Source organism: Nerophis lumbriciformis, linkage group LG27 (assembly GCF_033978685.3).
Source record: "Nerophis lumbriciformis linkage group LG27, RoL_Nlum_v2.1, whole genome shotgun sequence".
Classification (NCBI taxonomy): Eukaryota; Metazoa; Chordata; class Actinopteri; order Syngnathiformes; family Syngnathidae; genus Nerophis; species Nerophis lumbriciformis.
In genome coordinates, this window is record NC_084574.2 from 23,633,439 (window position 1) to 23,656,747 (window position 23,309).

Sequence of the window (23,309 nt, forward strand, 5' to 3'; positions counted from 1 at the left end):
TACATTTGTATGACGTCGTTTTAATTGTTGTTAAACATGCTTGAACATTATGACGTTGTTAACATTTATGGACGTAATTATTTTTGTTTGGGTAACAAAAAACGGTATCGTTCTATTTTGGTGTCATATTTAATCTTTTTTTTTTTTTTTTCTTTTTTTTTTAACGTAGTTTTCAATATATTGGTGATGTATGGTGTAAAAACTATCACGTGTTTGGTGATCACGTGATGTATTGGTAACATTTGGGATAAAAACTATGATGTGTTTTGGATATGACATCATCTATTTGTGGTATTTGGTATAAAAACTATGATGTGTTTGGTAATAACATGATATATTGGTAATATTTTGTATAAAAACTATGATTTGTTTGGTAATACATGATATAACGGTGATATATGGTATAACAACTATGTGTTTGGTAATAACATGATATATTTCTAATATTTAGTATAAAAACTGATTTGTTTGATAATAACATGATACATTGGTGATATATAGTATAAAAACTATGATGTGTTTGGTGATAACATGATATCCAGCCATCCAATATCCTACATTGGTAATATTTAGTATAAAAACTACGATTTGTTTGATAAAAACTAGATATATTAGTAATGTATGGTATAACAACTATGATGTGTTTGGTAATACCATTTTATATTGGTAATATTTTGTATAAAATCTCTGATTTGTTTGGCAATAACATGATGTATTGGTAATATTTCGTATAAAAACTCTGATTTGTTTGATATGAACATGATGTATTGGTAATACACTATATTGCCAAAAGTATTTGGCCACCCATCCAAATGTTCAGAATCAGGTGTCCTAATCACCTGGCCCGGACAGGTGTATATAATAGAGCACTTAGGCATGGAGACTGTTCCTACAAACATTTGTCTGGGTTTGTAGGTTGCCAGGAGAATGGTACATTTCGGACTGCATTGTGCCGAGTGTGAAATTTGGTGGAGGAGGAATTATGGTGTGGGGTTGTTTTTCAGGAGTTGGGTTTGGCCCCTTAGTTCCAGTCAAAGGAACTTTGAATGTTCCAGGATACCAAAACATTTTGGACAATTCCATGCTCCCAACCTTGTGGGAACAGTTTGGAGCGGGCCCCTTCCGCTTCCAACATGACTGTGCACCAGTGCACAAAGCAAGGACCATAAAGACATGGATGACAGAGTCCGATGTGGATGAACTTGACTGGCCTGCACAGAGTCCTGACCTGGACCCGAAAGAACACCTTTAGGGTGAATTAGATTGGAGACTGAGAACCAGGCCTTCTCAACCAACATCAGTGTGTGACCTCACCAATGCGCTTTTGGAAGAATGGTCAAAAATTCCTATAAACACACTACGCAACCTTGTGGACAGCCTTCCCAGAAGAGTTGAAGCTGTAGTAGCTGCAAATGGTGGACCGACATCATATTGAACCCTGTGGGTTAGGAATGGGATGGCACTTCAAGTTCATATGTGAGTCAAGGCAGGTGGCCAAATACATTTGGCAATATAGTGTATGTAGTATAAAAACTATGATTTGTTTGGTAATAACATGATATATTGGTAATGTTTGGTATAAAAGCTATGATTTCCCATTCCCGGGCGCGGCACTGCTGCTGCCCACTGCTGCTGCCCACTGCTCCCCTCACCTCCCAGGGGGTGAACAAGGGGATGGGTCAAATGCAGAGGACACATTTCACCACACCTCGTGTGTGTGTGACAATCATTGGTACTTTAACTTTAACTTAACTTAATTTGTTTGGTATATTGATGATATATGGTATGAAAACTATGATGTGTTTGGTAATAACATGATATATTGGTAATATTTAGTATAAAAACTATGATGTGTTTTGGTGATAACAGGATATATTGGTAATATTTGGTATACAACTGATTTGTTTGGTGATAACGTGATATATTGGCAATATATGGTATAAAAACTAATGTGTTTGGTGATCACATATACAGTAACTATTGGTGATATATGGTATAAAAAATGTGTTTGTTGATAAGTTTGATAACATGATATATTGGTGATATTTCCTATAAAAAACCATGATGTGTTTAGTGATAACGTGATATATTGGTAATATTTGGTATACAACTGATTTGTTTGGTGATAACGTGATATATTAGTAATATCTGGAATACAAACTATGATGTGTTTTTGTAATAACATGATATATTGGTCATATATCCGTGAAGCGCCACCTTCTTGAGTTTGAGTACCCAAATGATCCAAGGAGCTATGCTGTCGGGGGCTACATGCCCCTGATAGGGTTTCCTAAGGCAAACTGGTCCAAGGTGATGGGTCTTATGAAGAAAGGAAAATCGAGGAACCGCACCTCGTCCGGGCGAGGGACACCGGGGCCCCACTCTGGAGCCAGGCCCAGGGCAGGGGCTCGTTAGCGAGGGCCTGGTGGCCGGGACTTCCTTCACGGAGCCCGGCCAGGCACAGCCCGAAAGAGAGATGTGGAACCGCCACCCCGCAGACCCACCACCTGCAGGGGGATCCATGATAGTCCAGTGCTATGTAGACTGGGTAGCAGTTGAAGGCGAATGCTTCGGCGACCCGGTCCCCGGTTGCCAAATCTGGTTGTTGGGACATGGAACGTCATGTGCATGAGATAGAGAGATACCGTCTAGATATAGTCGGGCTCACCTCAACCCACAGCATAGGCTCTGGAACCAAACTCCTTGAGAGGGGTTGGCCTTTGCTAAACGCTGGAGTTGCCGCGGGGAATAGGCGACGAACAGGTGTGGGCTTATTATTAGCTCCCCGGCTTGGCGCCTGTGTGCTGGAGTCATTCCCGGTGAAAGAGAGGGTTCTTTCCCTGAGCCTTCGGGTCGGGGGATGGGCTCTGACTGTGGTTTGCGCAAATGGAGTGCCCGGCCTTCTTGGGGACCCCGGAGGGAGTGCTGCAGGGCATGCCACCACCCTTCCCCCCAGGGACTCCATCGTTCTACTGGGTGACTTCAACGCCCACGTTGGCAGCGACAGCGAAACCTGGAGGGGCGTGATTGGGAGGAACACACACCCCGATCTGAACCAGAGTAGTGTTCTGTTATTGGACTTCTGTGCTAGCCACAGTTTGTCCATAACAAACACCATGTTCAAACCTAAGTGTGCCCACAACTGCACTTGGCACCAGGACACACTAGATGCAGTGCGTCTCCCATAACAATGTGACCTCGAAATATGTTAAGGTGGAGTTCCACAGGGTTCGGTTCTTGGCCCTGCACTCTTCAGCATCTACATGCTGCCGCTAGGTGACATCATACGCAAATACGGTGTTAGCTTTCACTGTTATGCTGATGACACCGAACTCTACATGCCCCTAAAGCTGACCAACACGCCGGATTGTAGTCAGCCGGAGGCGTGTCTTAATCAAATTAAACAATGGATGTCCGCTAACTTTTTGCAACTCAACGCTAAGAAAACGGAAATGCTGATTATCGGTCCTGTTAAACACCGACACCTACTTGATAATATCACCTTAACATTTGACAACCAAACAATTACACAAGGCGACTCGGTAAAGAATCTGGGTATTATCTTCGACCCAACTCTCTCGTTTGAGTCACACATTAAGATTGTTACTAAAACCGCCTTCTTCCATCTCCGTAATATCGCTAAAATTCATTCAATTTTGTCCACTAGCGACGCTGAGATCATTATTCATTGCGTTCGTTACATCTCGTCTCGATTACTGTAACGTATTATTTTCGGGTCTCCCTATGTCTAGCATTAAAAGATTACAGTTGGTACAAAATGCGGCTGCTAGACTTTTGACAAGAACGAGAAAGTTTGGGCCTATACTGGCTCACCTGCACTGGCTTCCTGTGCACTTAAGATGTGACTTTAAGGTTTTACTACTTACGTATAAAATACTACACGGTCTAGCTCCAGCCTATCTTGCTGATTGTATTGTACAATATGTCCCGGCAAGAAATCTGCGTTCAAAGAACTCTGGCTTATTAGTGATTCCCAGAGCCCAAAAAATGTCTGCGGGCTATAGAGCATTTTCTATTCAGGCTCCAGTACTCTGGAATGCCCTCCCGGTAACAGTTAGAGATGCTACCTCAGTAGAAGCATTTAAGTCCCATCTTAAAACTCATTTTGTATACTCTAGCCTTTAAATAGACCCCCCTTTTATACCAGTTGATCTGCCGTTTCTTTTCTGCTCTACCCCCCTCTCCTTCGTGGAGAGGGGAAGCACAGACTCGGTGACCACAGATGCAGCGCTATCTGTCCAAAGTCAGGACCCAGGGTGGACCACTCATCTGTGCATCAGTTGGTGACGTCTCTGCGCTGCTAACCTGTCTCCACTCAAGATGATCTCCTGCTGGCCCCACTGTGGACTGGACTCTCACACTATTATGTTAGATCCACTATGGACTGCGTTCCCCTCCAAGGTTTCTCATTGCCATCCCATTAGGTTGAGTTTTTTCTTGCCCTGATGTGGGATCTGAGCCGAGGATGTCGTTGTGGCTTGTGCAGACCTTTGAGACACTTGTGATTTAGGGCTATATAAGTAAACTTTGATTGATTGATTGATTGATTGATAGGTTGCAGGTCGATGATCGACTTTGTAGTTTAATCAGATATGCGACTGCATGTCTTGGACACTCGGGTGAAGAGAGGAGCTAAGCTGTCAACTTATCACCACTTGGTGGTGAGTTGGATCAGGTGGCGGGGGAAGGTGCCGGCAGTCCCAAACGTTTAGTGAGGGTAAGCTAGAACTTTTAGCAGAGGCTCTTGTCTGCCAGATCTTCAATTTGCACCTCCGGCAGATCGTCAACTGCATTCCGAAGGAGGTGGGGGACATTGAGTCCGAATGGGCCGTGTTCCGTACCTCCATTGCTGCTGCTGCCGATCAGAGCTGTGGTTGCAATGTGGTTGGTGCCTGTCATGGTGGCAACCCCCAAACCTGATGGTGGACACCAGAGGTAAAGGGGGCCGTCGAGCTGAAGAAGGAATCCTACCGAGCATGGCTCGCTTGTGCGACCCCCCGAAGCAGCTGACAGGTACCGACAAGCCAAGTGAGCCGCGGTGGCGGAAGCAAAAACTCAAGCATGGGAGGAGTTCGGTGAGACCTGGAGCAACATTTTCGGTCGGCCTCAAAGAGATACTGGCAAACCATCTGACGCCTCAGGAGTTGGAAGCAGTGCCCTGTAAACACTGTGTATAGTGGGGGCGGAAACCGGCTGACTACTACTGGGGATATAGTTGGGCGGTGGAAGGAATACTTTGAGGATCTCCTTAATCCTATAGATAAACCCTCCGTAGAGGAGACAAAGTCTGAGGTCACAAACGCGTACATGTCCATGACTAGAGCAGAAGTTGCTGAGGGAATAAAAAAACTGCAGAGTGGCAAGGCCCCAGGAGAGGACAAGATTCTCCCCAAATACCTCAAGGCTCTGGATGTTGTGGGACTGTCGTGGCTTGCATGTCTCTTCAACATAGCGTGGAAGTCTGGTGCAGTACCTCTGGATTGGCAGACCGGGGTGGTGGTCCCCCTTTTCAAGAAGGGGGACCGGAGGGTGTGTTCCAATTATAGAGTGATCACACTTCTCAGTCTCCCAGACAAAGTCTATTCCAGGGTGCTGGACAGGAGAGCCTCGGATTCAGGAGGAACAATGTGGTTTTTGCCCTGGTCGTGGAACACAGGACCAGATTTATACCCTTGCTCGGGTACGGTAGTGGGCATGGGAGTTGGCTCAAACAGTCCACATGTATTTTGTGGATTTGGAAAAAGCCTTCGATCGTGTCCCTCGCGGTGTCCTGTGGGGGGTGCTCTCGGAGTACGATGCCCAGGGTCCGTTGCTACGGGCCATACGGTCTCTGTACAAGCGGAACAGGAGTCTGTACTTTGGACTCCGCCAGGGCTGCCCTTTGTCACCGGTCCTGTTAATTATATTTATGGTCAGAATTTCGAGGGGCAGTCAGGGTGTAGAGGGTTTCCAGAGCACCTCCAAATCTGAGGCCATAGTTCTCAGTCGAAAAAGGGTGGACTGCACCCCTCGGGTCGGGAGTGAAGTTCTGCCTTAAGTGGAGGAGTTCAAGTATCTCGGGGTCTTGTTCACAAGTGAGGGAAGAATAGAACGCGAGATTGACAGACAGATTGGTGCGGCCTCTGCAGTGATGCAGTCACTGCACCGGTCTGTTGTGGTGAAGAAGGAGCTGAGCCAGAAGGCGAAACTCTCGATTTACAGATCAGTCTACGTTCCTACCCTCACCTATGGTCACAAGCTTTGGGTAATGACGGAAGGGCAAGGTCGCAAATACAAGTGGCAGAAATGAGTTTCCTCCGCAGGATGTCTGGGATCATCCTCAGTGATAGGTTGAGGAGCTCGTCATCCGGGAGAGACTCAGAGTAGAGCTGCTGCTCCTTCACGTCGAGAGGAGCCAGCTGAGATGGCTCGGGCATCTACTACGGATGCCTCCTGGACACCTCCCTGGTGAGGTGTTTCGGGCATGTCCAGCCGAGAGGAGACCTCGGGGCAGACCTCGGACACGTTGGAGGGACTATGTCTCACAGCTGGCCTGGGAACGCCTCGGTATCCCCCCTGTAAAACTAGAGGAGGTGGCCGGGGACAGGGAAGTCTGGGCATCTCTGCTTAGACTGCTGACCCTGCGACCTGGACTCGGATAAGCGGTGGAAATGGATGGATGGACGGTATAAAAACTTGTGTGTTTGGTGATTATACATACAGTAAGTATTGGTGATATATGGTTTACAAACTATGCGTTTGGTGATAAGTTTAAAAACTATGATGTGTTTAGTGATAACGTGATATATTAGTGATATATGGTATACAAACTATAATGTGTTTAGTAATAACATGATATATTGGTAATATTTGGTGTAAAAATGTGTTTTGGTGACAACTGATGTATTGGTAATAGTTGGTATATTTTTGAGTTGACCCTGCGATGAGGTGGCGACTTGCCCTTCCGCCCGAGCGCAGCTGGGATAGGCTCCAGCACCCCCCGCAACCTCGAGAGGGACAAGCGGTAGGAAATGGATGGATGGATGGTGTTGGGTAATAACATGATATGTTGGTGATATATGGTATTAAAACTAAAAATGTGTTTGGTTATTGCACGATACAGCGTTGGTGATATGTGGTATAAAAAAACTAATGTGTTTAGTGATAAGTTATCACCAATCACATTAATTTTATACCATTTTATAACTAATATATCATTTTATAGCTGATAACATGATATTAGTTATTATATGGTATAAAATAAATGTGTTTGGTGATAACATATATTGGTGATATTTGGGATAAAATTATGATGTGTTTGATGATAACATTATATATTGGTGATATATGGTATAAAGACTAATGTTTTGGTAATAATAAGGTAAGGTTTGGTAACAACATGAGATATTGCATAAAACCTATGATGTGTTTTGGTGAATGTGAGAACATTTATTGGTGATATATGGTATAAACACTATGATATGTTTGGGGACAACCTGATGTATTGGTAATATATGGTATACAAACTATGATGTGTTTTGGTGATAACATTATATATTGGTGATATATGGTATAAAAAATATAATGTGTTTTGGTTATAACATGATATATATAAAAACTACAATGGGTTTTGGTGATAACATGATGTATTGGTGATATATGGTATAACATTATAATCCATCCATCCATCCATCTTCTTCCGCTTATCCGAGGTCGGGTCGCGGGGGCAGCAGCTTAAGCAGGGAAGCCCAGACTTCCCTCTCCCCAGCCACTTCGTCCAGCTCTTCCTGTGGGACCCCGAGGCGTAGTCTTCCCAACGTGTCCTGGGTCTTCCCTGCGGCCTCCTACTGGTGGGACGTGCCCTAAACACCTCCCTAGGGAGGCGTTCGGGTGGCATCCTGACCAGATGCCCGAACCACCTCATCTGGCTCCTCTCGATGTGGAGGAGCAGCGGCTTTACTTTGAGCTCCTCCCGGATGGCAGAGCTTCTCACCCTATCTCTAAGGGAGAGCCCCGCCACCCGGCGGAGGAAACTCATTTCGGCCGCTTGTACCCGTGATCTTGTCCTTTCGGTCATAACCCAAAGCTCATGACCATAGGTGAGGATGGGAACGTAGATCGACCGGTAAATTGAGAGCTTTGCCTTCCGGCTCAGCTCCTTCTTCACCACAACGGTGAACATTATAATATGTTTGGTTATAACATGATGTATTGGTGATATATGGTATAAAACAATAATATGTTTGGTTATAACATGTATTGGTGTTATGGTATCAGGATCAGCTACTACGTGTTTTGTTGGGAAGGAAGTCAGAGAAGGTCTCAAAAGGAGAATTTTAGATTTGTTGAGATTTTTCTACAAATATTTCTTAACAATTTGCAGATTTTTTTACTTCAAAAATATGTACATGAGTAAATTCAATTTGCATGAGTCACCACTTTTTAATGAGTATTGTTGACTTTGTTGTTGAATACCTCATCTCTTGCTGTCGTTCAAAAACATTGTTTTCCGGAGCCTTCACACCCGAGCTAAGTGAACCTTGCTAAAGTGTCACCTGTTCAAATGTTCTTCATGTTCCTATTTGGTGCGTACTTGGACCGGGATAAAAACATTCACTGAAAACCAAGTAAAAAAAGGAGTTCATGACTTTGTTAGAACCAAATGTCAGGGGAACAAAGCAGGAATGCTGATGGGAAGCAGATGTTGCGGAGGAGGAGGAGAGGGGCCGACCATGGGGACAACAAGAGTATCACCACTAAAGGATGTTTCAGGACAACATGTGAGCGTTTCAACAAAATATATATTTATATTACTCGTTTTCTTCCTGGCTGAACTCTAAAGAGTCAAACCACACGTCCATTCCCATATCTGAGAGAGAAGTTCAGAAAAAAAGGTTAGAAATTACATCTACAGGCCTGATGTAGAACAATTTGTCTCTCCTCCTTTATAACAACAGAATGTCATTTCTAAGGACGAAACTGTTGTTTTTTTTGTTTTTGAACGTTCGTGCCTGGAAGCTCTCATCTCAACACTACGTCAACTCATCTGTAAATTCTCAAGAACAGTCCGTTAGGACTTGGGCTTTGGAACAGGAGAGTGGGCAGGGCCTGCCGTTGCGTAACACTCTATGAGGTTGTTTAGGGCCACGGCCACTAGGGGGACCAGATGATCATGGCTTGGGCAGAGCTGTGTATAAAGAGAGTATGGCCAACTCGGTTTCAGGCGGTCTCCTCAATGATTGGTCAGAAAGCACTCACATGACTACAGGGTTGTTACGTATACAGGGGAAAAAGACGGCACAGACAGCAGGGTTTAGCTCTATATTTATTCAAACAATATTAATAAACAAGGGAATGGAGTGTGACTAATCCTAAAATGTGTAAGTGTGTGACTATGTGCGGCGAATATCTGATGAGTGTTACCGGAAGTGTTGAGCGAGGTGCGGAAGTCCAAGGGGCCAAGACAAGCTCGGAGGTCCGTGAGCAGGCGTGAGGTCAAGGGCAGGAGAGAGGCGTCAAAGGTCCGTGTCCAGGCAGGAGGTCGAGATCCAAAAGGGGCAGCCAGGGAACCAGAGGGGAACACGGGGAGACGAGACACACATCTCGCAATCAGGGGGCGGAGAAATGCTGCTGGAACAACACGACACAGGACAACGCACAATGAACACGGAGGAGGAGAAAACACAGAGAGAGAGAGAGTATAGGGCTTGATACGCGTCGGCTGGCCCGGAACCCTTAGACCAGGGGTCACCAACCTTTTTGAAACCAAGAGCTCCTTCTTGGGTACTGATTAATGTGAAGGGCTACCAGTTTGATACACACTTAAATAAATTGCCAGAAATCGCCTATTTGCTCAATTTACCTTTAACTCTATGTTATTACCTCCCATTCGTCGTGAAAATTATATGTTTTCTTTCTTTTTTCTGACATTTTTTTGGGGTAACTCTTCTCCTCATATTCGCTGCGTCCGCTAACGTTAGCTTGTTTGTAAGAGCGCAACAAACGCTACGTTTTGGTCATGCGCACAATACTGACCTTTGAACTATACTAGGTCAGAGTTCATTTATATTAAACACAAAAAACACTTTACATTTTAAGTGTTTATATATATATATATATATATATATATATATATATATATATATATATATATATATATATATATATATATATATATATATATTGTCATTTGTAAGTTACATGTAAGTGTGATTTAAACAAGAATAGCTAAATAAATAAATCTATATATATATATATATATATAAAAAAGGTATTTCTGTCTGTCATTCCGTCGTACATCTTTTTTCCTTTTACGGAAGGTTTTTTGTAGAGAATAAATGATGAAAAAAACACTTAATTGAACGGTTTAAAAGAGGAGAAAACACGAAAAAAATGAAAATTAAATTTTGAAACATAGTTTATCTTCAATTTCGACTCTTTAAAATTCAAAATTCAACCGAAAAAAAGAAGAGAAAAACTAGCTAATTCGAATCTTTTTGAAAAAATTAAAAAAATAATTTATGGAACATCATTTGTAATTTTTCCTGATTAAGATTAATTTTAGAATTTTGATGACATGTTTTAAATAGGTTAAAATCCAATCTGCACTTTGTTAGACTGTATAACAAATTGGACCAAGCTATATTTCTAACAAAGACAAATCATTGTTTCTTCTAGATTTTCCAGAACAAAAATTTTAAAAGAAATTCAAAAGACTTTGAAATAAGATTTAAATTTGATTCTACAGATTTTCTAGATTTGCCAGAATAATTTTTTTGAATTTTAATCATAATACGTTTGAAGAAATATTTCACAAATATTCTTCGTCGAAACAACAGAAGCTAAAATGAAGAATTAAATTAAAATGTATTTATTATTCTTTACAATAAAAATAAAAAAAAATACTTGAACATTGATTTAAATTGTCAGGAAAGAAGAGGAAGGAATTTAAAAGGTAAAAAGGTATATGTGTTTAAAAATCCTAAAATAATTTTCAAGGTTGTATTTTTTCTCTAAAATTGTCTTTCTGAAAGTTATAAGAAGCAAAGTAAAAAAAAATGTATGAATTTATTTAAACAAGTGAAGACCAAGTCTTTCAAATATTTTCTTGGATTTTCAAATTCTATTTGAGTTTTGTCTCTCTTAAAATTAAAAATGTCAAAGAAAGCAAGACCAGCTTGCTAGTAAATAAATAAAATTTAAAAAATAGAGGCAGCTCACTGGTAAGTGCTGCTATTTGAGCTATTTTTAGAACAGGCCAGCGGGCGACTTATCTGGTCCTTACGGGCGACCTGGTGCCCGCGGGCACCGCGTTGGTGACCCCTGCCTTAGACAAACTTAGACAAACTTTAATGATCCACAAGGGAAATTGTTCAAACCCAGGTTTGCATTGGCTTAAGAAGCATGGAAGCTCATTAGCGACAGGTATGTAGATTGCTGATTGAGCCGATTGAAGGCAGCCACTGCTGCAGCCGGAGTGGCGCGCACCGGCGCGCTCTTGGAGGTGCGCCCAGCGCAGCGCGCAGATGAATGCGCACTGGGGAGCCCGGGCCGTGACAAGGGTACCATGACTACTACCAACTTTGAGCTGATTCTGCTTCCTCGTTAGTTTTTTGACATGTAAAAATGCCCTGTGGCGCAGCCCAGAATTGTGGAAAGTTTTTACATCGCTTTTCAACACAACCCAGAAAGAAGACAAGTGTGGGATGTGAAGGTTCGTCGTTAACACTGGAGAGTCACTGATTACAGCGTCTTGTGCGAGGTAAATACACGACACAAGTCAACATTTTCTCTGAATCTCAGTAAAACAAAAACAATGCAATTCAGTAGCAGTAGAGGAGAAAATCAAACACATATACAAATAGATGAATATTGAATAAGCAAAAGAAACCAAATTATGGGTGTAATAATTAAGTCGGCACGTTGTGTAATTTGTAAATAGAAACAGAATACAATGATTTGCAAATCCTTTTTAACTTATATTCAATTAAATACACTGCAAAGACAAGATATTTAATGTTCAAACTGAGAAATTTAATTTTTTTTCCGGCAAATAATCATTAACTTAGAATTTAATGGCAGCAACACATTGCAAAAAGTTGGCACGGGGCATTTTTACCACTGTGTTACATGGCCTTTCCTTTTAACAACACTCAGTAAATGTTTGGGAACTGAGGAGACCAATTTTTGAAGCTTTTCAGGTGGAATTATTTCCCATTCTTGCTTGATGTACAGCTTACGTTGTTCAACAGTCCGGGGTCTCCGTTGTTGTATTTTACGCTTCATATTGCGCTACACATTTTCATTGGGAGACAGGTCTGGACTACAAGCAGGCCAGTCTGGTAGCCGCACTCTTTTACTTTGAAGCCACGCTGTTGTAACACATGGCTTGGCATTGTCTTGCTGAAATAAGCAGGGGCGTCCATGATAACGTTGCTTGGATGGCAACATATGTTGCTCCAAAACCTGTATGTACCTTTCAGCATTAATGGTGCCTTCACAGATGTGTAAATTACCCATGCCTTGGGCACTAATACACCCCCATACCATCACAGATGCTGGCTTTTGGTCTTTGCGTCTATAACAATCCGGATAGTTCTTTTCCTCTTATAGCCTTTGCATTCTATTAAATTGAATATAAGTTGAAAAGGATTTGCAAATCATTGTATTTTGTTTTTATTTACGATTTACACAACGTGCCAACTTCACTGGTTTTGGGGTTTGTAGATAAGAAAATGACCTGAAAATCTCATAAATAAATATACAACATAAAGTGGCAAGAAATAAATCAATGATTAATAAAGCAAAATAGATTCTGGACTAAAAGTCACTCCATATTCTCTACTGCTCGCCAGTGTTACCATATCTGAGTTATTGTGCAGAAATATGGGGAAATAACTACAAAAGTACACTTATTCACTTACCATGTTACAAAAAAGAAAGATCAGTTAGACAATTCCATAATGAGTGATACATACAGTGATTACAAGAACATTGGAGGCAGACACTACAGTTGACATACTTCACACTAAAGTCATAATTTCTCTGTGATGGTTGATCCAAGGCTATTGAAGATTTTGGCAAAATGAGGGTAATAAGTAATTTTTTTGTTTACTTATATTGGGCCATCTGGTGCGTGTTAAAGTGCCTGCACTGCAGGAATGTAGCAGCAGAGTGCGTCAAACACGGCTGCACAATTATAGTATTTCACAACATAAAAGCATGTTGTATTGTAAGTAAGTAAGTTTATGAGCTGGAGTATGTTTAGAAGTATATTTAGACGCAATATTTTGGTTTATTTCATCAGAAAAACCAACATCAGCAATTGCGTGCATCCGAGCAGTCTTGGCACCTGATGTTTAGTTGACCATTTTCTCTTTATACACGACTGTGGGCCTGGGCTTTTAGAAATATTTTAAGATTTGTTTGTATCATTTCAAACTGTCAGTTATAAATAATGTCAGAAGAGTTCCGATAAAATACATTTTGCTGTCAAAGTACAAAACCCAAAACCAGTGAAGTTGGCACGTTGTGTAATTTGTGAATAAAAACAGAATACAATGATTTGCAAATCATTTTCAACTTATATTCAATTGAATAGACTGCAAAGACAAGATATTTAAAGATCGAACTGAGAAACACTTTTTTTTTTTTTAACAAATAATCATTAACTTAGACTTTAATGGCAGCAACACCATCCATCCATCCATCTTCTTCCGCTTATCCGAGGTCGGGTCGCGGGGGCAGCAGCCTAAGCAGGGAAGCCCAGACTTCCCTCTCCCCAGCCACTTCGTCCAGCTCCTCCCGAGGGATCCCGAGGCGTTCCCAGGCCAGCCGGGAGACATAGTCTACCCAACGTGTCCTGGGTCTTCCCCGTGGCCTCCTACCAATCGGACGTGCCCTAAACACCTCCCTAGGGAGGCGAACGGGTGGCATCCTGACCAGATGCCCGAACCACCTCATCTGGCTCCTCTCGATGTGGAGGAGCAGCGGTTTTACTTTGAGCTCCCCTCGGATGACAGAGCTTCTCGCCCTATCTCTAAGGGAGAGCCCCGCCACCCGGCGGAGGAAACTCCTTTCGGCCGCTTGTACCCGTGATCTTGTCCTTTCGGTCATAACCCAAAGTTCATGACCATAGGTGAGGATGGGAACGTAGATCGACCGGTAAATTGAGAGCTTTGCCTTCCGGCTCAGCTCCTTCTTCACCACAATGGATCAATACAGCGACCGCATTACTGAAGACGCCGCACCGATCCGCCTGTCGATCTCACATTCTAGTCTTCCCTCACTCGTGAACAAGACTCCGAGGTACTTGAACTCCTCCACTTGGGGCAAGATCTCCTCCCCAACCCGGAGATGACACTCCACCCTTTTCCGGGCGAGAACCATGGACTCGGACTTGGAGGTGCTGATTCTCATCCCAGTCGCTTCACACTCAGCTGCGAACCGATCCAGTGAGAGCTGAAGATCCTGGCCAGATGAAGCCATCAGGACCACATCATCTGCAAAAAGCAGAGACCAAATCTTGCAGCCACCAAACCGGATCCCCTCAACGCCTTGACTGCGCCTAGAAATTCTGTCCATAAAAGTTATGAACAGAATCGGTGACAAAGGGCAGCCTTGGCGGAGTCCAACCCTCACCGGAAACGTGTCCGACTTACTGCCGGCAATGCGAACCAAGCTCTGACACTGATCATACAGGGAGCGGACCGCCACAATCAGACAGTCCGAAACCCCATACTCTCTGAGCACTCCCCACAGGATTTCCCGAGGGACACGGTCGAATGCCTTCTCCAAGTCCACAAAGCACATGTAGACTGGTTGGGCAAACTATCATGCACCCTCAAGGACCCTGCCGAGAGTATAGAGCTGGTCCACAGTTCCACGACCAGGACGAAAACCACACTGTTCCTCCTGAATCCGAGGTTCGACTATCCGGCGTAGCCTCCTCTCCAGTACACCTGAATAGACCTTACCGGGAAGGCTGAGGAGTGTGATCCCACGATAGTTAGAACACAACCTCCGGTTCCCCTTTTTAAAGAGAGGAACCACCATCCCGGTCTGCCAATCCAGAGGTACCGCCCCCGATGTCCACGCGATGTCTTGTCAACAAAGACAGCCCCACAGCATCCAGAGCCTTAAGGAACTCCGGGCGGATCTCATCCACCCCCGGGGCCTTGCCACCGAGGAGCTTTTTAACTACCTCAGCTAGGGATGTCCCGATCCAGGTTTTTGCACTTCCGATCCGATACCGATACTGACCGATACCGATACTGACCGATACTGGCCTATCCTAGCATGTATTAAAGTTTAAAGTTATTTAGCCTACTTAGTTGTCAGAATCATGTTGAAAAGGGTTTTAGTACTCTTGATAACAACTAGCCAGCTGAATTAGGGGAGTTTGAATAATACACAATGGTTGGTAACAAGAAACTGACCTGTTTATTCAAGGATAAACACAAAATAGACAAAATTATACATGACAAACAGAAATGGCATCATTGAACTAGGGCTGGGCGATATGGCCTTTTTTTAATATTGCGATATTTTAAGGCCATATTGCAATACACGATATATATCTCGATATTTTGCCTTAGCCTTGAATGAACACTTGATGCATATAATCACAGCAGTATGATGATTCTATGTGTTTTGATTGATTGATTGAGACTTTTATTAGTAGGTTGCACAGTGAAGTACATATTCTGTACAATTGACCACTAAACGGTAACACCCGAATAAGTTTTTCAACTTGTTTAAGTCGGGGTCCACTTAAATTGATTCATGATACAGATATATACTATCAGATATATACTATCATCATAATACAGTCATCACACAAGATAATCACATTGAATTATTTACATTATTTATAATCCAGGGTGTGTAGGGGGGCGCCTGATGTAAGTGTCAAAAAGACAGCCAAAAGAGTTTGATATGAGAATAAATCTAAAGTTAAAATATAGGGTAGAAATGCACCCATTTGCAGGAAATGTAGTCTTGATTTTCAAAATTTTCTTTCAAGGCTTGCATGTCTACATTAAAACATTCTTCTTCATACTGCATTAATATATGCTACTTTTAAACTTTCATGCAGAGAAGGAAATCACAACTAAAAAAATCACTAATTTTTTCATACGGTGTTGATCTGGAAATGTTTGCCTCGGCATTTTGATGGTGTGGGCGTGTGGCACCGAATGGAGATAAGCGTCTCGACAGACGTTACAATATTTGAACAATGATGACGAAAACTGTTTTCTCTGTCGTGTCCGTGTGTCGAAAATTGTTATTAGATTTTGTGCGTGGCATATAGTTGCTATGCGCAGAGGACGCTTAAACAGTGCGCAATTGCACAGGCGCGCACCTTAGAGGGAGCGTTGGTCACACGGCTGCGCTAGCATCACAGCTAACGTTAGCCATGCTGCTACCTCTCTGCTCGGGGAGGACGTATACGTATGTGACATGTGACGTGTGTCGTGACAGTATGTGACATGTGTCGTGACAGTATGTGACGTGTGTAAGAAGGTGCGCTTGCTGTCTGTGAGAGGGAGACACAGGAAAGAGTGAGAAGAGCCTGTAGTGTAATGCCAGCAGCTAAAAGCAACTGCGTGAGAATTCACAGACCTGTGGATGTGTTGAAGGTGTGCTGGAAAATGCGGAACGGAAATTAGGGAGCAGCAGAAAAGTGGAATGTATTATTTAAATCGGTGCGTTGGAGAACACGGACCGCAGTTTTTTTTTTAAACTGGATCTGAATCGGCATTTTCCCATGCCTTGCCGATACGCAATTTTTGGCAAATATCGGCAGCCGATCCGATCCAAATATCGGATCGGGACATCCCTAACTTCAGCAACCTCAGCCCCAGAAATAGGAGAGCCCACCACAGATACCCCAGGCACTGCTTCCTCATAGGAAGACGTGTTGGTGGGATTGAGGAGGTCTTCGAAGTATTCCCTCCACCGATCCACAACTTCCGCAGTCGAGGTCAGCAGAACACCATCCTCACCATACACGGTGTTGGTAGTGCACTGCTTCCCCTTCCTGAGGCGGCGGATGGTGGTCCAGAATCGCTTCGAAGCCGTCCGGAAGTCGTTTTTCATGGCTTCCCCGAACTCCTCTCATGTCCGAGTTTTTGCCTCCGCGACCGCTGAAGCCGCACACCGCTTGGCCTGTCGGTACCCGTCCGCTGCCTCAGGAGTCCCATGAGCCAAAAGAACCCGATAGGACTCCTTCTTCAGCTTGACGGCATCCCTCACCGCCGGTGTCCACCAACGGGTTCTAGGATTACCGCCACGACAGGCACCAACTACCTTGCGGCCACAGCTCCAATAAGCCGCCTCGATAATAGAGGTGCGGAACATGGTCCACTCGGACTCAATGTCCAGCACCTCCCTCGTGGCAGCAACACATTGCAAAAAAAGTTGGCACAGGGGCATTTTTACCACTGTGTTACATGGCCTTTCCTTTTAACAACACTAAACGTTTGGGAACTGAGGAGACCCACTTTTGAAGCTTTTCAGGTGGAATTATTTTCCGTTCTTGCTTGATGTACAGCTTAAGTTGTTCAACAGTCCAGGGTCTCCATTGTGGTATTTTAGGCTTCATATTGTGCCACACATTTTCAATGGGAGACAGGTCTGGACTACAGGCAGGCCAGTCTCGTACCCACACTTTTTTACTATGAAGCCACACTGTTGTAACACGTGGCTTGGCATTGTCTTGCTGAAATAAGCAGGGGCGTCCATGACAACGTTGCTTAAGTGGCAACATATGTTACTCCAAAACCTGTATGTATCTTTCAGCATTAATGGTGCCTTCACAGATGTGTAAGTTACCCATGCCTTGGGCACTAATACACCCCCATACCATCACAGATGCTGGCTTTTAAACGTTGCCCCTATAACAATCCGGATGGTTCTTTTCCTCTTTGTTCCGGAGGACACGACGTCCACAGTTTCCCAAAAAAATGTGAAATGTGGACACGTCAGACCACAGAACACTTTTCCACTTTGCACCAGTCTATCTTATATGAGCTCGGGCCCAGCGAAGCCGGCGGTGTTTTTGGGTGTTGTTGATAAATGGCTTTCGCTTTGCATAGTAGAGATTTAACTTGCACTTACAGATGTAGAGACAAACTGTAGTTAGTTTGATGAGCATTCCTCAACTTTCTCAGTCTTTTTTGCCACTTGTGCCAGCTTTTTTTAAACATGTTGCAGGCATCAAATTCCAAATGAGCTAATAATTGCAAAAAATAACAAAGTTTACCAGTTCGAACAATAAGTATCTAGTCTTTGGAGTCTATTCAATTGAATATAGGTTGAAAAGGATTTGCAAATCATTATTTTCTGTTTTTATTTACGATTTACACAATGTGCCAACTTCACAGGTTTTGGGTTTTGTACTTGATGATACTCAAGATACTAAAAAGTACTGTTTATTGTTTTATTATCTATTGTACGTACAATTATGTAGGTCAGGGCCCGGGTGTCAAACGTACGGCCCGTCCGGCCCACAAACAGGTTTTCTCCGACAACAAGATGAATTTGCTAAGTATGAAAATTATCTTAAATTGTGCAATAAAATAAACTGCTGCTCTATGTGTGTCCACTGGATGTCGCAATAGCAATTATTTGTACCCCCTGCGGCAAGAGCCTGCATGACTTCAGAGAGAGTAGAGCTATGTACCATGCATGCTAAGGTAATCAGTTAATATTATTTGCATCAACACAAAGACATATACTCCCAGGGGCTTTGCCTACACATGTCACTAACGTTCGCTGGATCGTGTGTGGGCAAGAACCACAAATGTTAAAAATCTACAGTCTTTATAGAAAAATCGGGAGGATTTTCACAAGGCATGCACACAGCTCTTTTAATCGAAATAACTTTTTCTGTCTCACAAGTCTCATTTTACCTTTTTCCTTTTAGCCCAAAATACATAATATTGCCAAAATTATTTGGCCACCCATGCAAATGATGAGAATCAGGTGTCCTAATCACATGGCCCGGTGTATAAAATCAAGCACTTAGGCATGGAGACTGTTTCTACAAACTTTTGTGAAAGAATGGGCCGCTCTCAGTGATTTCCAGCATGGAACTGTCATAGTATGCCACCTGTGCAACAAATCCAGTTGTGAAATTTCCTCGCTCCTAAATATTCCAATGTCAACTTTATTATAAGAAAAGTGAAGAGTTTGGGAACAACAGCAAGTCAGCCACCAAGTGGTAGGCCACGTAAACTGACTGAGGGAGGTCAGCGGATGCTGAAGCGCATAGTGCAAAGACTTTCTGCACAGTCAGTTGCTACAGAGCTCCAAATTTCATATGACCTTCCAATTAGCCCACGTACAGTACGCAGAGAGCTTCATAGAATGGGTTTTCATGGCCGAGCAGCTGCATCTAAGCCATACATCACCAAGTCCAATACAAAGCGTCGGATGCAGTGGTGTAAAGTACGTTGCCACTGGACTCTAGAGCAGTGGAGATGCCTTCTCTGGACTGATGAGTCACGCTTTTCCATCTGGTAATCTGATGGAGGAGTCTGGGTTTGGAGGTTGCCAGGAGAACGCTACATTTTGGACTGCATTGTGCCGAGTGGGACATTTGGTGGAGGAGGTATTATGGTGTGGGTTTGTTTTTCTGGAGTTGGGCTTAAAGTTAAAGTTAAAGTTAAAGTACCAATGATTGTCACACACACACACTAGGTGTGGCGAGATTATTCTCTGCATTTGACCCATCACCCTTGATCACCCCCTGGGAGGTGAGGGGAGCAGTGGGCAGCAGCGGTGGCCCCTTAGTTCCAGTAAAAGGAACTTTGAATGCTCCAGGATACCAAAATATTTTGGAAAATGCCATGGGATGGCACTTCAAGTTCATAAGTGAGTAAAGACAGGTGGCCAAATACTTTTGGCAATATAGTGTACATTCTAAGACAGAGGTGCCCACACTTTTTCTGCAGGCGAGCTACTTTTCAATTGACCAAGTCGAGGGGATCTACCTCAATCATATATATAATTTATACTTATTTATTTATGAAAAATAAATTTTTGTCAACAAGTTAAAGGTGTTTAATGATAATACAAGCAAGCATGTTTAACACATATAGATTCCTTTCTTTCATGAAGACAAGAATATAAGTTGGTGTATTACCTGATTCTGATGACTTGCATTGATCGGAATCAGACAGTAGTGCTCATAACGTCCACATTTTCAAATAGAGGAGAAAAAAAGTCCTCCTTTCTGTCCAATATTACATGAAAGTGGTTGGTTTTTGGCATCTTATTTGTCCAGCTTCCATACTCCTTTTTATACACTTTACAAGAAATACATTGGCGGCAAACACCGTCATGCCAGCTTTTTGAGACTCTTATTTTGTTAGCACAGGCAGGATGAAGCAGCGCTTTTATTGTGAAGATAGGAACTGTGCAGTCGGCCTTTAGAGTTTTGACGGCAGGTACGGCGCGAGTTTGTTAAAATAAAAAGTGTTTCTCGCCTTCCTGTCGGTCATTTTTTCTTAATAACGAGCTTGCAGCAGCCAGCGTCATCGCACAAGACCCTCGGGTGCTGTGAATGTCAATCAAGTGACGAAAGTGACGTCTTGGTGAAGATTGATGATCGCTCATTTTTAAAGGCCTATTTTTTTAATGCCTGGCTGCCGATCCACTGACACACCCTCCGCCATCGACCGGTAGCTCGCAATCGACGTAATGGGCACCCCTGTTCTAAGTTATTCTTTATTGAGCATGAATATTTATAAAGCAATCCTTAAAATGAGTCATATCATAATACCTTTTTCCCCAATTAAAAAATGACATTCTCCAATGTGAACTTTTAGAAACACATTACTGTCTGATCAACTAATTCGGGGGTCGGCAACAAAGCTATTTAGCGCCGCCCTAGTGGCTCCCTGGACCTCTTTCAGAGACGTGTGAAAATGGAAAAAGATGAAGAAAATTTTTTTTGTTTTGTTTTAATGTATTTTCTGCAGGAGAACAAACATCGCAAGCTAATCGATGCTAACATGCTATTTAGGTCATACTTGCCAACCCTCCCAATTTTCCCGGGAGACTCCCGAATTTCAGTGCCCCTCCCGAAAATCTCCCGGGGCAACCATTCTCCCGAATTTCTCTCGATTTCCACCCGAACAACTACTGTACAAATACTGTACAACTACAACTACTGTATATTGGGGGCATGCCTTAAAGGCACTGCCTTTAGCGTCCTCTACAACCTGTCGTCACGCCCGCTTTTCCTCCATACAAACAGCGTGATGGCCGAGTCACATTATATATGCGGCTTTAACACACACACAAGTGAATGCAATGCATACTTGATCAACAGCCATACAGGTCATACTTTAACACTGTTACAAATATGCGCCACACTGTGAACCCACACCAAACAAGAATGACAAACACATTTCGGGAGAACATCCGCACCGTAACACAACATAAACACAACAGAACAAATACCCAGAATCCCTTGTTGCATTAACTCTTCCGGCTACCACCAAACACCCCCACCCCCCACCCCCTTCTCCCGAATTCGTCGGAGGTCTCAAGGTTGGCAAGAATGATTTACGCTAGTTGTGTGTACATATTGCATCATTATGCCTCGTTTGTAGGTATATTTGAGCTCATTTAATTTCCTTTACTTATGTGCTCTGTGTATTTAATTTATATCTGCATGTCTCATGGCACATTATCTGTATGTAATATTGGCTGCATTTCTTATGGTTGTTTGTGTGCCATGTTGTTCCAGACCACAGCAAACATTACCCAGCTTGCAAAGATTGTGATAAATCCATTAGAAGAAGACAGCCTGCCGTTTCCTTTAACTTGGACACACACATCTATACCTTTGGCCATTCTGAGCCAGTAATTTCCAGAAGTTATCTCATCCTGTGAGAAGCCTCCATACTAGTAATGATTTCCAATGTTGCAAAAATGTGTAGAATAAAAAATTAAATACAACATTTTTGTCAACAAATATTTGCATCAGCCTTTGATAGTAGGCTAATATAGACACTTACATCATGTGTTGCCTTCATTATAACACTTATATTAGGCTTCTAATTTTTGCGGCTCCACACAGATATTTTTTTGTATTTTTGGTCCAATATGGCTCTTTCAACATTTTGGGCTGCCGACCCCTGAACTAATTCAATGACATACATTAAACCTGCAGGTTGTGCTCTCTTAGACATAGAGTATTATCAATACTCAAAGGAATATGATAACAGGAAAATAATTTGCGTGATGTCATGGACGTGACGCACCCAACACACGTGTTTTCTTCATCATTAAAAAAAACACTGAAACATTTACAAATTAAAACGAAATTAGATAGACATATTTAAACACCAAAATAAAAATATGGCTTAAGTAGCCAGAACAATATAATTTTTGAGAATAAGGATTCATCCATTTATTTTCTACTGCTTGTCCCTTTCGAGGTCGCAGGGTTGCTGGAGCCTATCCCAGCTGCACTCCGTGATATGAAATGTTCATATGTTACATCCCTACCCTATTCTATTTTACTGTAAATCCTGGGAAGTTTGTAAAACAGCTACAAAAGGTCAAACCCCACTGTATCATGCAAATCTTTGCCTTGTGTCCTTCAATGTAGAAAAATGCCAACGGAAGGAGTGACGTCACCAGATGGCGGTAGAATACATCTTTTTTCTTTTTGGTATGACCAGGAAGCGACTGCTGTGAGTAAACTAATCAGTCACAATTGAGTTTAAAGGTGTTTGTTTGTGGTGTGTGATGCTGTGTATTTTCTCTCTTCAGGTGGTGTCCATTCTTTTGGGTCTGTTCCAGTTGATCCTGTCTGTCCCACTCGGCTTCAGTCACCTAACTCTCCCATATATATTCATCCTGCCTCTTGTATCTGGAATTCTTGTAAGTCACTATATCACCTGTTAACACAAGGAACACCTCAAGTTAAAATGTCATTCTGGTTTATAAAAATTTACCAGAAGAACAAGTCTTGTTATCAGTTACAGTAAAACAGTGTTTTTCAACCACTGTGCCGTGGCACACTAGTGTGCCGTGAGATACAGTCTGGTGTGCCGTGGGAGATGATCTAACTTCACCTATTTGGGTTAAAAATATTTTTTGCAAACCAGTAATTTATAGTCTGCAAATGATAAATGATAAATGGGTTGTACTTGTATAGCGCTTTTCTACCTTCAAGGTACTCAAAGCGCTTTGACACTACTTCCACATTTACCCATTCACACACACATTCACACACTGATGGAGGGAGCTGCCATGCAAGGCGCTAACCAGCACCCATCAGGAGCAAG

The 23,309-nt window shown here is 42.8% G+C and overlaps 1 protein-coding gene across 2 annotated transcripts in view; it reads left to right on the top strand.

The window, feature by feature from the left end:
* Nucleotides 1-23,309, top strand: part of LOC133624624 (uncharacterized) — a 43,650-nt gene that overhangs the window by 190 nt on the left and 20,151 nt on the right. Inside the window, exons 1-3 of one of the 2 annotated variants that reach the window (XM_061988351.2) lie at nucleotides 11,540-11,761; nucleotides 22,628-22,712; nucleotides 22,792-22,902. In XM_061988351.2, the coding sequence (XP_061844335.1) occupies nucleotides 22,632-22,712; nucleotides 22,792-22,902 (192 nt within the window). In that variant the 5' untranslated portion in view covers nucleotides 11,540-11,761; nucleotides 22,628-22,631. Of the gene's footprint in view, nucleotides 1-11,539; nucleotides 11,762-22,627; nucleotides 22,713-22,791; nucleotides 22,903-23,309 lie in introns of those variants that run through there. The other variant, XM_061988350.2, reaches the window with a different exon arrangement.